The sequence below is a fragment of the Apiospora hydei genome (assembly GCF_038363865.1).
Source record: "Apiospora hydei strain CBS 114990 chromosome Unknown utg000006l_segment0_segment0, whole genome shotgun sequence".
NCBI lineage: Eukaryota > Fungi > Ascomycota > Sordariomycetes > Amphisphaeriales > Apiosporaceae > Apiospora > Apiospora hydei.
Genome location: NW_027117365.1, coordinates 612,797 through 628,722, shown reverse-complemented (window position 1 = coordinate 628,722; position 15,926 = coordinate 612,797). Strand labels below are relative to the sequence as shown.

The 15,926-nt window shown below is 52.6% G+C and overlaps 4 protein-coding genes across 4 annotated transcripts; 3 read left to right on the top strand and 1 right to left on the bottom strand.

Annotated features, from left to right (window-relative positions):
• Positions 1-15: 15 nt before the first annotated feature.
• On the top strand, positions 16-913 carry PG997_007380 (uncharacterized protein; the record flags this gene model as incomplete). Its single annotated transcript, XM_066811695.1, has 2 exons — positions 16-222; positions 299-913. 2 exons carry the CDS (start codon positions 16-18, stop codon positions 911-913), a joined length of 822 nt encoding a protein of 273 aa, XP_066667037.1.
• Positions 914-2,182: 1,269 nt separating this feature from the next.
• On the top strand, positions 2,183-2,878 carry PG997_007379 (uncharacterized protein; the record flags this gene model as incomplete). Its single annotated transcript, XM_066811694.1, has 3 exons — positions 2,183-2,215; positions 2,274-2,610; positions 2,706-2,878. The coding sequence occupies 3 exons, from the start codon at positions 2,183-2,185 to the stop codon at positions 2,876-2,878; spliced, it is 543 nt and encodes a 180-aa protein (XP_066667036.1).
• Positions 2,879-3,887: 1,009 nt separating this feature from the next.
• On the top strand, positions 3,888-4,984 carry PG997_007378 (CENP-B-like protein 1; the record flags this gene model as incomplete). Its single annotated transcript, XM_066811693.1, has 2 exons — positions 3,888-4,496; positions 4,583-4,984. 2 exons carry the CDS (start codon positions 3,888-3,890, stop codon positions 4,982-4,984), a joined length of 1,011 nt encoding a protein of 336 aa, XP_066667035.1.
• A 1,739-nt stretch (positions 4,985-6,723) lies between these two features.
• Positions 6,724-8,619, bottom strand: PG997_007377 (uncharacterized protein; the record flags this gene model as incomplete). Its single annotated transcript, XM_066811692.1, has 2 exons — positions 6,724-8,364; positions 8,446-8,619. 2 exons carry the CDS (start codon positions 8,617-8,619, stop codon positions 6,724-6,726), a joined length of 1,815 nt encoding a protein of 604 aa, XP_066667034.1.
• Positions 8,620-15,926: the final 7,307 nt, after the last annotated feature.

Genomic DNA, 15,926 nt, shown 5'->3' with positions numbered 1-15,926 from the left:
GAACTCGATGGGCTTATGAAGGGGTACTTTTCGGTGCAATGGGCTTACTGGCTGCAGCAACTCATTGTGGTGAACATTGAGGCCAGCCGGAAGGACTACTGGGAAATGGTAATCCATCATGTCATTACGACCTCCCTGATCGCCGGATCCTACGCCTACCACCTGACCCGGGTCGGTCATTTGATATTGGTGCTGATGGACGCCGTGGAGCTGGTCTTCCCGGTAAGTAGTTCAAATCCCCATGCATCAGTGCATGGGCAATCCATCGTTGCATATATTCCACTAACAACCGCATCAGCTGGCCAAGTGTCTGAAGTATATTGGCTTCACGACCGTCTGCGACGTCATCTTTGGCGTGTTCATGGTTACGTGGGCTTTGACCCGCCACCTGTTCTACCTTATGGTGACCTGGAGCTTCTACCGCGATGTGCCGCGGATCGTCACGGTCCCCTGTTACAAGGGCACCGCAAACGACCTCCAGGGCCCCTTCCCGGTCCCCGAGCAGGGCTGGTCCCATCTGCTGGAGCCGTTCTACGATCCCGAGGGCACGGTGTGCCTCACCAAGGGGATCCACACGGGCTTCTTGACCTTCCTGATCGCGCTCGAGCTGGTCATCTGCGTGTGGTCCTACCTCATCGTCCGCGTCGCGGCGCGGGTGCTGAAGGGAAGCAGCGCGGAGGATGTCCGGAGCGACGATGAGGAGGAGGTTGAGGTGGAGGTGAAGCAGAGTGAGTTCAAGGAGGTGGGGCTCATTGAGAAGGAAGTCGGGGTCGAGTCGGTGGACTTGACTACACGCAGGCGTCCTAACGGGCGGCAGCCGAAAGCGGGCTTGCCGTTGAGTCGGTCCAGCGACCGCAGGGATTCCCGAAAGGAACTCCTGAACCGTATCGGGTGTGACAAGCAGATTGAATGAGGGCCCTTTGAGGGGTTCGCGGGTAGCCATGATGGTCATTTCAAGGGTGTTCTACCTCCTATACGCGAGTAAATGAAATGCCAGTCCTTTCCATCTGTTCAATCCATTTTGCCTTCCAGCGTAATCATCAGTGCTGCAGTGGCTGAGGGTATGGTCGGTGACATCACGTTCATGTTGCTAGAACAATGGAATAATGTGAGCTTGAAACAACACGGGGCCCTTGTGTTTACTTTACTAGCATAGAGTAGCTCTTTCCCTCGTAAACTTCTCGGCTACCTAATATCTTAGTCCATCGAGGTGGAACGTACCTGCATGAACTAGCACAACGTCCGTTTGGGCTGATCCACTGGCCTAATGGTTGTAGCCTCAGTGTAAGTCCATATGCGCCCTCGCTCCTGGCACTATTATCCCACCCTTTGAAATAGTGAGTGGTTCCCTCCTTATCAAGCGAGTCATGCAGCAACGACAGATCGTTTTCTACTTTCACATATCACACACGACCGCACACCATTGCTTTCTATCCTATTGTACGACTGTGGACCTGACCATTTGACTCGACACTGCTTTGCTGAGATAGGCAGGCTGATAATCGTCACTCATGCCACCACCTACGCAGTTCTACGCCCTCGGGACCCAAGGCACATACGTCTATAAGAATGGCAACTACTGGGCTAGGTGTGTTCTTGCTTCATTCAGATGGTTATCAAATCAATAAATGCTAACCTCTTACAGCAACAATCTACCTTCCCCTTCGGTTCAGAAACTGGTCGACGAGAAGGGTATCAAGAATTTCCGATGGGCTGCATTTGGGCAAACAAGAGATTGTTACTTTCTCTCATATGAAAAAACAGATGGCAAAGTGAATTGTAAGTGGGCTCAGACACGAAACATGTATTATTCCGGACTGGCAGGGCTAAACAACACCCAGTCTCGTGGGGTCATGACTGTCCAAAGCTGTTTGTAGAATTTCTTTACAACGCAAAGGAAAATAAGTACCATGTGGATGATTCTGTTCAAGTCTGGTTTGGACACGATGACAGCTTTCTAGCCTTTGATGCTCTTAAAATAAGGTGGTCCAGATTGCCCGAGGATCTTGAGCAGGCGGTTCAGTTCATGTTATCAACGACTGGATGGATTGGAGGACCACCTAGTATCATGGCATGGAACGCAGATAATGCATATTGCGTTGTATCTGCTTCTGGCACGAAGTGGAGCTATCACATTCCGCCAACATGCGTTGCTCTCAAGGACGACTGGGACGCAACAACGATGGATAAACGATTGTCTGAGCACATGGTCGAGGTAAGTAAGACTCCGCCCTTGGAGATTACCGGATGAAAGTTAGCTAAGATAATACAAGGCGGTCTCGTTCAGCGTATCTGACTCAACGCATTACGTATTCTCAACTTCGGATCACACATACGGGTTCAACGTGCCCGAAGATGAGGAAGTGATCTGCAACGCCCTTGATGCCTCGGCACCAGCGCGTATCCAGGAAGCGCGCCGAAAAGAACGTATCGAGACGAAGCTGCGCCGCCAGCTCCGTGATGTCGTAGCTCTCAGAGCCCAACTCGAGCAGAAGCTATGGCAAGCGACGCTGGCGGAGCAGTACTACATGTGGAAGACCAAAGTAGACAGCACCCTATCGACCTCGGCGCCACCCTTGGAAACGTTCCCTCAGCTGCCTCAAGCTGTCTGTACGTGCGACCAGTTCGCCTGCGTACTCAATAAATCTAGTATTGGGGGATCGCCGCTTGTGAGCACGATCTGGAACAGCTGCTGCGGGCGTCAGGCAAGTACAGCCGCGATTGGCTGCGCAAAGAGCGTCTCCGATGGCATCCGGACCAGGTCGCAAAGAACTGCAACGACACGGCGCGGAACGTACTGATCAAGCAGGCCACAGCGATGTATGCACTCTTCGAGGTTCTGATTGCGAAAGAGGGACCTTCGGTAAGGCCTGAATGAAGAAGCAGAATCCACTCGAGCAAGACCAGAGAGCCTGATGATACTCTATAGCGAAAGCGAAAAAGGAAGACGTTTTAGCCCATGCCGAATCCTGGGTGGCCACTTCTCTACATTATGTAGGTAGCACTGTTGGAACGGACCGACGTTGAATCTTCCACTGCCAATGGATTCCTGATTCACTCCCATCGATGTTGAGAGCTGAGCTAACTTTTTGGCGTGCAAGTCAAGTCAACATATCTAGGACTATGTCGCCCGCTTCAAGAAACGGGAGGAGCAGCCGACTCTGTGGGTTAGAGCCATAAACGACCGATCTTACCTGCAAACAGGTTGCCGTCTACGCGAACCAGATCCAGCAGTGTGTAGGAGCAGCGGCTTGACGGAGGGAACCATGGTAGTTGTGGCTGTGGGATACTCTCAATTGAAAGGGAAGATGCAAGTCAGATATCGGTGACTATTAGGTGTTGGGTTATGTATGTGGGTAGTGGCTAACCTGGACGTTACACGGGCAAAGTGCATGAAATCTGGATGGGTTAGATGGATATGCAGAAAAGCACGTGCCCACTCTCCGTAGCAGCCAATCAAGCAGGAGTGGGGCGGTCTCTCCTTCTGCTGGCCAAATCGATATTACCTCCTGCCAAAGTCATATCCGTTCCTTTTTCGGATCTCCTCGTCGTCTTTCCTGCAAGTTTCCCTTCTTCGTGAATATTCAACTCTTGATACCGTAATCCACAACAACCGATCCTCCCCCACACTACAACTACACCCGCGCCTGGCACCTGGAGCTACCTGGGGCTAATTCATGCACTCCCTGGACTCCCCGACAAAGCACTAAGCCCACCTAGTTGAGTAGGCAGCGTCGCGTCAGCTCGATTCCGCCCCAGTCCACGCGCCCGGCGAGTGAATAATCACCCGAATTATTCAATTGAGGCGAGTTAGCCATCTCGAGCCATTGCATCCAACTCCAGTCACTCTTACTACGTACGGCCCAGTCCCCGCCAGTCCGTCCGTCATGTCGGCCATGGACGTGACTAATGACCCCGACGAGTCGACCGTCTCGGTCGAAAGCCCCAAGGAGCGCCACTCCCTGACGCTCGACCAGCGACGCGCCCTCCGCCGCTGGGCGCATTCGCAAACCACCCGCCCCAGTCACAAGGCCTGCATCGAGTGGTTCTACAGCCAATTCGGCCAGAACATTTCCCAGTCCACCATCTCCCATTCCCTCTCGCCCAAGTACGCCCGCCTAGACAACGACAGCCAATTCAGTGGGTCGCGTCTGCGCTTCGGCAATTGGCCCGACGTCGAGAAGCTCGTCCTGCTCTGGCATGGCCAGGTCGTCTCCTCGGGTCGCAATCCCTCCAACGAGGAGCTGGCCGAGAAGGCCAAATCCATCTTTTCCCAGCTCCCGCGCTACAAGGACGAGAACCCTCCCGAATTCTCTCCCGGCTGGATCCACCGTTTCAAGAAGCGCTACGGTCTCCTGATACGACGACAGCGCCGCCATGGCAGCGCACCCAACCCTGCCGACGACATTCCCTATCTCGTCGATGCAGTACCTCGCTTCATGACCATCAACCAAGAGACCAGCCCCGCCGCCATCCGCGACGCTGTCATGCGAGTCGTGGGCGTCGAAGCCTCCCTCGGCACTTGCGCCCGAGTTCGCGACGAGATTGTCCGTCGCATCGAGAACCCCAACGCGCCGCACAGCAACCCCTGAACCCGCCAGAGGTTGACGCCTTCCCCGACGAAGACCCCGAGGTCGTCCTCCAGAACGCGCTGCGAGCCCTACAGCAAGAAGAGGCGGATGCGGAGGCCGAAGCGGCGGCTGTTCGCGAGGAGCGGGAGCGCCAGGAGTCGGGCCTGCCGCCCATCGCTGGCTTGTCCACACCGGGCCACGCTCCGCCCCCTCAGCCAGGCCCGCCCAGATCTGGTGCCGGCGCTCGCTTCACCCCTCAGGCGCCCGACGAGTTGACGCTGACGCCGATTTCGAGCGGTGGACCTATATCGCAGAGCGATCGCCCGCTACGATGCCCCTTCTGCGTGAACCATCGCATGCTCAGAACCATTAAGGAGGCTGTTGAGCACATGAGTACCCACGTTGTCGTCTAGTATATGGGTGTGTGACTTACATCATACCGAAGCTTTTGGTTGAAGATGTGAAGCGAGACAAGTGCTTGGAAGTTATGGAAAAGGGCGTTCAGAGGTTGCTATTTCAGCAGCAGCAGTCTCTCTACTTTTGTACATGGAGTACTTTGCATTATGGTCCGGCGTGGCGTCAGGCTTCCAGGAGTTGTTGCTCTGTACTTGCGAATTCTGCTATTTTCGTGTCGATGGGAGTCGATCTTTTCATTAGCGAGCCATGAATCGTCTATCATTAGGGGTTCGGATTACTATTATCACGCCTTGCCTTGCAAATACGTGGACAGTGGTCTATCTTTGCAGAGAGAAAAGATCAAGATAGCAATAACAATTTTACTAATTACGATAACTTAGGCACGATGGCTAAGTGAATATTACCCTGCCTTGTTCGTCTCTAGATGAGACTGAAGATGCAGTGTCCGAAGATTCCATCATCAGTCAGACCAGGAAGACCATTGCTCTCATCATGAACCACTTCAGGAATCACAGGGGAAACGGTCTACTAAAGGAGACTGTTGGGGAAGAATAAATGAATTTGTAGTATATTTGCCTCATATCCCTAACCTATCCTTTCGGTCATATACCTCATTGCACGCGTAATCGATCATGAACTACCAATCCTCTACTCTCTCCCCTCTCCTTATACCACCTTTCCCCTAATCTGATCATATGGATGTCGCGTTTGATGATTTGCCGTTGCATCCCATCCCCGACTCACAGCCCCTCCTCGCGCGGCGCGAGGATTCTCTCTCATTCCTTCTGTAACCCCCTAACGAAAGGATGGTCAGTCCAGACCATCCTCCCCTTCTGTATCACCTTCCCGTAACCCATTCCCGACCGACCGACCATCACACCCACCGCCATAACGAACCGCCATAAAAATATAGAAGATAGCAGACCATCGCGGACCTATAACGCTATACAGCAACAACGAACACAACGTTTAAAACCCCCGTCAACCCGATATACTCCAGAAACGGCTTGCAAAAGACCCAACTCCCAACATGCGACGCCGGAAGAGCAAGATGGAGTGAGACAGAGGGAAAACAGGGGAAAACAGGAAGAGCAGGAATGAATCGAGTAAAAAACACCCCGTTCGCAGCTGGCCATATCCGTATGAGCGAAAAAAAAAAAGAACCGTACCAAGTCTCTCCCAAGTATGATACGTAACGATAAAATGTTTCACATGCATCCCTTCATGTATGCATGCAGAGATTGAGCGATTGACTCATGGCCATCATTTCTCTTTTTCTTTGGAGTTACACACATACGACAGCCCATCGTCGTATGTGTGCCAACTCAACATGACAAAATGTCCTCGCGGAAGGACCTCTTCCGTGTTGCCAACGGACCGAAGTGAGAGAGCCAACCACGCCAGTCTCCTTGGAGTAAGGAGTAAGAGTGTTCCTTCTGCTGAAGGAGAAGAGCACTCAAGTGCATCTGCAAGAGCAACAGGGGCCCAAGGAGACAAGCACTGGCAAGCTAAGCTCACATAATCGAACGAATAGTATATGCAAAGAATGAAGAGAATAGATAGATAAAATATAGATATTGTTTGGTTCAATTGGTCAAAGGCGATGGACGATCATCGGAGGAGTTTTCACCGCAAGGTAATAATATATGCCAGGCACACGGGACAACTGAAAAAGGGGGTATATTAAGAAGCGAAAAAACTGTGGCACACTCTCTTCCGAACGACCTGTCCATTTTCAGTCTTGCTCAACAAAGATTACGAGCTTTTCATTGTGGTCCAAGGCGTAGTTGAGGTCGTTATCGCTCATCAGATTCAACTTGTCTCCACTGGCCTCGTCGCGGTAGAACAGCTGCAGTCCTCCCGCTGGCTTGGTTCGTTCTGAAATCTTCTCATAGAGTTGCTGGAAGTTGGTGTCGGACGGAACGCGGATCAGGAAAGTATCGCCGTTGTAGAACAGCTTGACTTTGAACGCGGACACGGGTTGGCTTATGCCCGGAGATAGCGAAGCTTGCGACGGCTGTGACATCGATGATGTCTGGCGATGCATCTCTGGTTGCTGGCGCGGAGCAGCCGAGAGGCCGCCGTAGCCATTCCCGTTGAGGTTGTTCCGGGAGGATTGTCGCGATACACCTCTACGCGAATCAGTTGACGAGTGAGCAGATCCCCCGGAGAGTCTGTACTCGTCACCGTTCGCCACATCGATTTCGTAGTCGCCTTCTCTCGGCGCAAAGAATTGCTTCACAAGGTTGCACCTTGAGATGTACTCCGGCTGTCCCAACAGGTTCTTCACATACGCATCCAGGTTGTGCAGCCGTCCTTCAGTGATCTGGTCGGTCACGTAGTTCACGGGGCCAGGCATGTAAGGCAGCGTGCGTTTCTGGGTGTTCGTGTTTCCGGCCTCGGCGGGGAACTCGGTCAACAGGGCGATCTGGAAATCATAAAAGTCCTCGTAGTACCGAGAGAGTTCCCATTGGCGACCATCTTCCAGCTGCGTCTCGATGACGAACCAGTACTTCTCTTCTGCGAAACAATAACGTGGTATACGCGCAGAGATGGGCGCAAGTAGTTGCGAACCTGCACTCTGGAAATCTTGCTGTGCGCTTTGCTGCTGCGGTGACTGCGCCGAATAATTCCCGGAGCCGGCCTGCTGGCTTGTACGGCTTCCTGCTTGTTGTTGCTGGATGCTCATGCGCCTCATGGCTTGTTCCATGCTGTCTGGGTCGGAGCCGGGTGCGAACTTGCCCAAGGTGATGCTGCTGTTCTTGTAGTCGGCCGCCATCTTCTTCCACTCTTCGACCTTTGGCACGCCTGCTCGCCGTACGGCATCTTGTGCGTTGGCAATGGGAGCGTCGGATCCCATGTCTCGAATCTCGATGAAGGACACAGGAATCAGGCCAGGTCCCCCAAGTCTGCCGATTGGTTTGGCAACGAACCACTCGGGGTTCGATTGCGCAATGACTATAACAGCTTCACCGGCCTTGGCCTCCAACTCATCGGAGCGTTCAGCCACGAAATCGTACATGACGATACCGTAGACCATAGCGCCCGTCTTCATGCCTTGCTTAGAGCTTCTGTTACTTTGGGCAGGTGTTGGCGGCAAAGAAGAAGCGTTCGTCTCGGAGTAGCCCGAATCATGGTCCGGATTCTTTCCGATCGACAGGCGGCCAGAGTCTGATTGTCCGCTGTCTCTCTCGGTTCGTCCCAAAGCTTGAAAGAATGCTACGGGTACAAGACCGCGTGCGTCTGGTAAGGCGGGGTTGCATGCTTCGTACCAATCGGAATCGTTCTCGCGGCCAATGACATGGAAGAAATCACCTCGCGAGAAGCTGAGTTCCTGGCCGGACTGGGCGGTATAGTCGTAGAGAGCTCGAATGACCTAATAAGCACAGCTGTCAGCCTCTGAATATCGGACGCGTAGAAGCACTGAAAATCGCGCCGAAGCTCCTGCGATACTAACCTTTTTGGGTGGCACAATGGCCACAGCCGATTTCGGGCCAATGCCAATTTGAGGATTCTTGTCCTTATCGCCCTTGATAGATCTTCTGAGGGCCTGGATCATACGTAGCAGGTTAGCAATAGTACAGTCCAAGGTGAGCGATTCGCGCGCGGGGTTGGACGTGGGAGGGGGCATCGTGGAGGGCATCTGAATCAACTCAAGACGACAAACGCAATCGCAGGTGGCTCCTTATGCGAAAGGACATGACACTCCTACGAGACGAGGAGAGGGGGAGGGGGGAGGGAGAAAGGGGGAGGGGGAGGGAGAGGAGGGCGGGCAAGCGCTGTGTTTAATGGCATACCTTCATGGTGGCACAATGTGTCTCTCAGGACTTGTGGCACCCAGAGTGATGTGTGGATGACTGTCGCGTTGAAGGATGCCTGCTGAGAGGGTGTGCAGTACAAACGCCGCTCGGTCGATGGCAATCGAAAGGTGGCAACCAATTCGAAGTGCAGAGGCGGCCTCTATGCAAATCTCAGTTTACACCAATGATGGTGGTACAGGACTGGGAGGATGACTGTCAATGAGGCGCACTGAATGACACAGAGGATCCGAGATGCACGGCGCAGTATAGCAGTGCCGAATCTGAATCAGTGCGACAACGCGGATGGCGGGCAGAACGAATGGGCTCGCAGACCGGTGTGGGTTTCCAAAGCGGGCGCGGCGCAGAGATGAAGAGATGCAGAGATGCGAGCTGGGATTCTCGGCGGAGAGGCGCGTGGGATGCTTCGAATTTGGTAGATTTCGGAGGATGTCTTGAATGCTTCGATATATGTTCGTCTGGCTATGCTTGTCTTGCTTGCTCCAGACGATTATGCCCGATGATGGTTCGAGAAGCCAAAAAATAGGGACCCGAGACCTTGTGATATTTCCTGTTCGGGCTCGCTCTTTGTCTGGGAGGGCGTGTTTTCCTGGCAGCCTTTCACTCGTGGCTTTCCTTCGCTACCTGTACCTTGAATCCGAGATGCGACGCGTGTGCTTTGCTCGTCAGTCACTTGAGAAAATGACACACTAGAAGACACAAGACGAATGGTGGCAGGTCCCCAACAACTGATAGAATTCCGAGTCGCGTTTGTCGTCGTATCTTGTCGTAGCAGTCGTCAATGCTGTCCTGGTCGGCTGCCTTCTCGACTGTGCCAGTGAGAGAAAGTAGAGGAAGAGGAAAGAGGTGAGGGAAGGGGCGGGCGACCGTTGACGATGGGGCAGAGAGGGTTGATTAGAGCGTGCTGGATAAATTGACTCGACTTTGGGTGAGGTGAGCGAGCGAGGTGGGCGGGAGTGGGCGCGCGGATGGATCTGATCGAATGGAGGGGAGTTGGGTTAAGAACAAAAATGCAGGAGGGGGGCCAGGTGGGAGGGATCGGGGGCACACGGCCCAATCAACGACTGGCCCAAGACTAGGCCCAGGTGGTAGGCCAGTGGTAGGCCAGAAGTAGGCGTGGTAGGCGTGGTAGGGTGGTAGGTACTAGGGGGAACGGGGGGACAGTAGGGATCATCAATGGATGGATAAAAAAATCGCATGGAACATGGAGCCGGGACTTTGCCCAAAAGCACTGACGGCTCTCGATTTCATTAGCTGTAGCCGGCCTGGTAGCCCAGTACAGGCAGTACCGCTGCTGGTACTGATGGTACTGGGCAGGGCACCTTCATGGACGATTGGCTTCTGCGCTTGCGTTTGGCTTGACTAATGGATGTATGTACATATAATTACATGCTGCCCTTCGTTTCTTTGCGACAAGTACGGCGGCAAGAGGGATGTGAACAATGGCGATGAATTGTCCCATTTGACGTGTCCCAATTGATTTCTGCTCTTCCTTTTTCGATGTCGTAGAGTAGTCCGCAGCGACGGAGAATGTCTTGGTTATTTGTCAGAAGGGCCGCGATGTTCGCGTGGAATGAGATGGCGAGGTTGAGTTCCCAGGCCACGGACCTTGGAATTAATCCCTATCGTTGATGTACATGCATGTATAATTGCTTCCGCGGCTTCTCATTTTTCGAGACCAGGCCCCCTTTAGGCAGGAAATACAAAAGTGGGCATTCTTTAATGTTGCAATCACCAAGCTAGCAACCACTTGCTAGGGCGGGAAGCAGGAGCCCAAGCGTTCATCCATGTTGTTAGCCAGATGATTGGTGATGGGACGGAACGCAATAGCTACCTAGGTAGATGCCCATCAGGCAGCTCGGAATCAACACAAGCTCGTCGGACACCATGTTCGTATTTGTTGCTGATAATCTGAAGCCTCAGCCCAACGGCATGTGGTTGTGGTTTCACCCAAGGCATACAGGCCAGGCCATACACACCACAGCATGTGAAGCATCTCCGTCCGTTGCGGCAATCTTCTCAAGTGCTGTACCTATGCCACCCATGCGAGATCAAGTACTATATTGACGGAATTCTACGTGTAGTAGCTATGTACGTACGTATACCTATCCCGAGAGTACATTGCAACCCTACCAATACACAGAACGAACGACGTAGTGGCATTTAAGCCAAGTCCTGCAAAACTATGCCTAGGTACATGTAGCCAGCAAGTCTCGCTGTGCCTGCTGCAGCCTGCAGGACGCTCTGCTACCATCTGCTGGTTGCTTCTTGCGGTATTGATGTCTGCGTCTGCACGAGGGTCCCAAGATTCAAGGGACGGCTTTGGAGGTAGCATGGAACGCTTTCTACAGGGTGGGTGGTTACTGGGTGGCCCCTCGCGGCCTCGCCATTGCTTTAGCTTTTGCGCTAAAAAGAACGGGTGCTGCTGCAAAGTCAACATGTCGCACGCATGAGTTTGGAGCTTCTGCATGATGCCACGGGCAAGGGGTGAAGTTGAAAGGTGCAGGTGTGCTCGCCATGCATCAATTGATAGCACACAATATTGCTTGTTCACAGGATCCGGAGACTGCCAAATACTTCCACGAGGGAGGCAAGTTCGATACGATCAGCGATATGCCGAACCCAACCATAACAGCCAAGCAGTACCTAACCATTGTTTAGAGGGGGTTCAAGCGAATGTCGGTCCCGTGCCTTTTTTTCCCCTTCCCTCCTCTCACTGTTTTTTTCTTTTTTCCTTCCTCAAATCCCGCTATGGGGGTGTCCGTGGCAGCCTGGCAAGTGTCAAAGCACGCCGTAGCCTGTATCCATTGGAAACGGCAGCAAGGGCAGAACTAGACCGCGCCCAGCTACGGAGAGTACTATTGCGCAACTTCCTCTCTTGATCTTTCGTCCCCCTTCGTCTACTGCTGCCCTTGGGGGCGATGGCCTGCAGGCCTCCTCCCTCCAAATACATACGTTTTGCCAGTTTCCGTTCATGCGACTGTCTGTGGTGGCGATAAAATCAGTTCAGAGCATTGAAGCAAACAAGGCTTTGCGAAGCTCTTCGTCCGATCTCTGGCTTGCTGCGTATCTCCGCCACAACGCACAGCTCAGGGGGCGAGGGGAATGCCATGGAAATGCCTACTGACGTTACTACAGTCTACATGTACTTACACAGCCCAGAAGAAAAGGCACACAGCGCACACCACACAGCCTTAACATCCATAAGGTAGGCAGGCAGGTTGAACAACAACTCACAGCATCTGGAGCCGCCCGCTGTCGGTTCTTTTGGTCTGGTCGGTTCAGCCAGCCAGCAAGGCCTGGCGGGGTGGATGAATCGTTCGCCGTTGAGCCCCCCAATACATACTACCCCTGCATGACCTAGCATTTCAGACATCCAGGCAATAGCTCCAGAATTGATAATCTCAACCACCAAATCCTGCCCGCCTGCGCTGCACTGCAAGCATTCCTGTTTCAGAGTAAGAGACCAATGGCATCTGGCTATGGCCTTCATCTCATCCTCCGTGTACACTTTCATCAGCAGCTCGTTCAACGTCACGGAGAAACTGCTATTTGACACCCGTTCAACCAATCAAACATGTCCCTTTCGCTTGGAAGAACTCAATCTGGGTTGCGCTCCCGTTATTTCGGGTCCTCTTCCTTTACTACATTTGACGTAGGATACGATACCGCAGCTGAAGAAGTGCAATCCATCGTCGATGGAACGGTCGTGCCCGAGCAACGGCAAATCTGTTTCTCAGTCGCGATTTACCTACGGATCCATGTTTGATCCACAGTATAATGCTGAAACGATATCTTCCAGCGGCCGGCTCGAGGCCATGGTGCCATTCCGCTGATCCTTTTTTTCTTTATGCAGTGGAGAGGCCGCTGACGCATCAGGGAATCTTGAAGAAGAACTGGAAACCAAAAAACGTGCGTTATCCTTGGCCTGGAAATGGCCGTTTGTCTACCCCAGCGCCTGTCCAACATGGTCTTTCTCCCGCGCGGTCTGGAACGGAACAGGCGTATCTTCAAAACTACCTAATGTCTCTCTCTCGTTGGAGCTGGTTTTGACTTCCACATCCACAGATGCGCATCCGGAACGGCACGCGCCTTATCGATTGGGATTGAAACCGCCCACCAGCGGTTGGGCCAATTCTTGATCAGGCAAACGGGAATTACAGTACTCCAGGCCATTTTTTGTTTTGTTTGGCTCTCCCACGGCTTTCCCATCTCACGATGTCGGACTTAACCAAGTACCGTAATATTCCCTGTGCCGGCTTGCAGGCCAGCCAGAATTCGAAGAAGAGGTAATTTCACGATCCCCATCTTAGGAGACGGGACCCCCGTTCGTGGATGCCGCACCCGCTAGGCTGTTTTACGTGCTTTTCAAACTCATCTTGTTTTTACAATGGATTATCAACGGGTCCGTGAAGCACCTGGGAGTTGGACGTGAAGTGAACTCAAAGTCAGCCCAAGTACTCACTGTACCATCGGCGACTGGAAAGGCTTCTTTTCTTTGCTTATTCCCTGGATTACACGCGCCGGCCAGCCAATCACACCAGCTTCCAGCAATGCCCGTCGCTAGGCTACATCTTCTGTACACAAATCCCAGGGCCAGGTTAGGCGCTCAGCTTTCTCGATCTAAACCTGTCAGCTTTCTCTTCTGGTGAGTGATATGTCACAAGTGATCAACGCCGCCATGATTTGGTCCAGGTCGGTCGCCCCCAGGTCGGAATGTTTGTTTCGATCCTTGATCCCTCGTTTTTATTATGTCATGTTTGGGCAAAATCTATATATTGGGGACAGACCTGGCTGGGTCCGGAATGCGTCCCTCGCGCAGCAGCGAACCCACCCCTTTAACCAACTGACGGAAGTTGCTACTTTCCGGGCGGATATATCTGTCACCCCACCATCCCACCATGACATGCCACGGCTGGGGCCCGGCACCACATTAACACCTCGTGGCATGAAGGACAAGACTTTTATATAGCGTCCAAGCTCTAAACCCGGGTGGTGGTCAAGGCGGGTTCTGGGCGGGCTAGATTACATACATATGTGCTCTAGAGGTTGGTGTATGACGTACGAATCGAATCGTCAGGCGACAACACGGCCGGCATTAATGGATATAGTCAGGGAGAAACAAAAGGAACAGAGTGGGTTTCCGTCCACCGAGAGGATCTCTCTCAGGATTGGGCATTTCTTTCTTTCTTTCCCTTCCTGGGAGCCGGGCGGCCCCCTCCCATCGCCCATTCTGTGTGTATGGCCCACTGGCCAAAACATGCACACACTCCCGGCGTGTTGGGATGTGATGCATCATGGAACTATCGACACGCACTTCACTTCACTCATTGTTGCTGCAGTTCATGCACACTGCCCATTTCTCCATCCGGCATGACTTGTTTCCGGGGTCAGCCCGCCAAGCATCTTGAAACGAGATGGCGACTCCGCCTGCTCTGAAACGGCACACTACAGTAGGGGAGTGCATACGTGAGTGGTATCGTGCAGATCGTCCACACTCTACCAAATACTAAATATATACATTGACAAAAATGGTTTTATTTTTAACATGCCGGGGCATTTATGTTTTTACAGAGAAATAGAAAGCTGGGTAGGCTGAGTCCGACCCACCCCCGCAAAAGAAGCAACGTCTAGTACCTAGGCTTGGCCTGGACGGACTTGCACGAGGTTGGGCTTCGATACGTTGGTGATGGTTTCCTTTTTCCTCTCTCTCTTCCAACCCAAGGTAAGATCTCTTCACAGTACCCTAGTTAGTCGCTTCCCCTAAGCAAGGATACGAGAAGTTTTGGGAACTTTCCTTTGCGTTTCTGCATGAAAAGGCACTCAAAGACTCAAGATCGCGGCACCCCCTCTGAATACGCCAATCTACAACGGCCATCCAGTGTTATATCAAATTCCCCCCGTATTGACGTAGCCCAGACTGTCGAAGACGCCACCGTGTCTGGCATCTTTCTTTTCACTTGGCATTTGTTTCGAAAAGGATATCTTGCCTCGCGCGGTGACGTAACGGTATAACACTGACATGTCCCAACGAGACAGTCCTGTGTTGATATCTTACGTCAATAGCTGTTTGGTTCCCAAGAACCCATATGTATCAAAGAGAGAGAGAGCACAACTCGCACGTTAATAGGTGTTCCAAAGTTCAAAGGCCTTGTAGAATGTGAAAGGAACCGAAACGTGATTGGTTTCTCGACGGGAAGTGTAATGTTGTGCAAGTCATCGTCGAACAGCTGGCGAAAAGGGGGAGGGACTAAACCAACCCTGCCAATAGCACCTGGTGGGACCATCACTCCCGTTGTCTCTTGTAGAGCCTCATATGCAGTTTAAGTATCGAGACTAAATTTGACGTTTTTCAACACGGAAAAGTTCCATGTTATCATAACTCAGTTGATGAGTTTCCAGCCTGTAGCTTAACCGTACTTTTCCGTACAAATGCCTGGGGTCCCAGATGGCAACATATCCACTCGTACGCAAGAGTACCGGGCCGGTTACAGACTGCTTTGAGAACGGCAGGGGTGATAAGGGTGATCTTTTCATTCTTCTTCAGCGAGAATTCGTTCCACCGTACGAAGGCTTCAAGTCCAGTGGTCCCAGCCGGCCTGGCATATCCAGGAATTTCGGACGACACTGGTTCGTTGGTTACAAGACGTTCAGTCCATTAGTCCATCTTTATATGATATGTCAATGGCTAAGCCGTTTCCCCTATTTCCGCCTTCTGATTCTGGTGGTATGGCCTTGGGCGGGTTGACCAATGTGGCCATACCCACCCCCTTCGCGACACAACCTCCTCTGGGTGAGATAAAGGAGATTACCAGGCATAGGAAAGCACACTATAGTTAATACAGAAGAAAGAAAAGAGGAACACGTCTTCAGCTTCATTCGAATTTGTTCCGCTTATCCGCCCCAACCAACTCATCTGAGCCACCACGAGATGTCGATACCCCACCACATCAACCAGCAACAAGGGGCCAGTGGCGGCGGCCACAGTACCGTCTCCCTGTTTTTCCTGATAAGTAGATATTGCCGGACTGGCGGCGGCTCGCCAGCTAACCAACTGCAAAGGGAGCCCCCGAGGCCAGGGCAGCTCCATGCTTCCGGTTCTGACGGTGATACAAAAGAC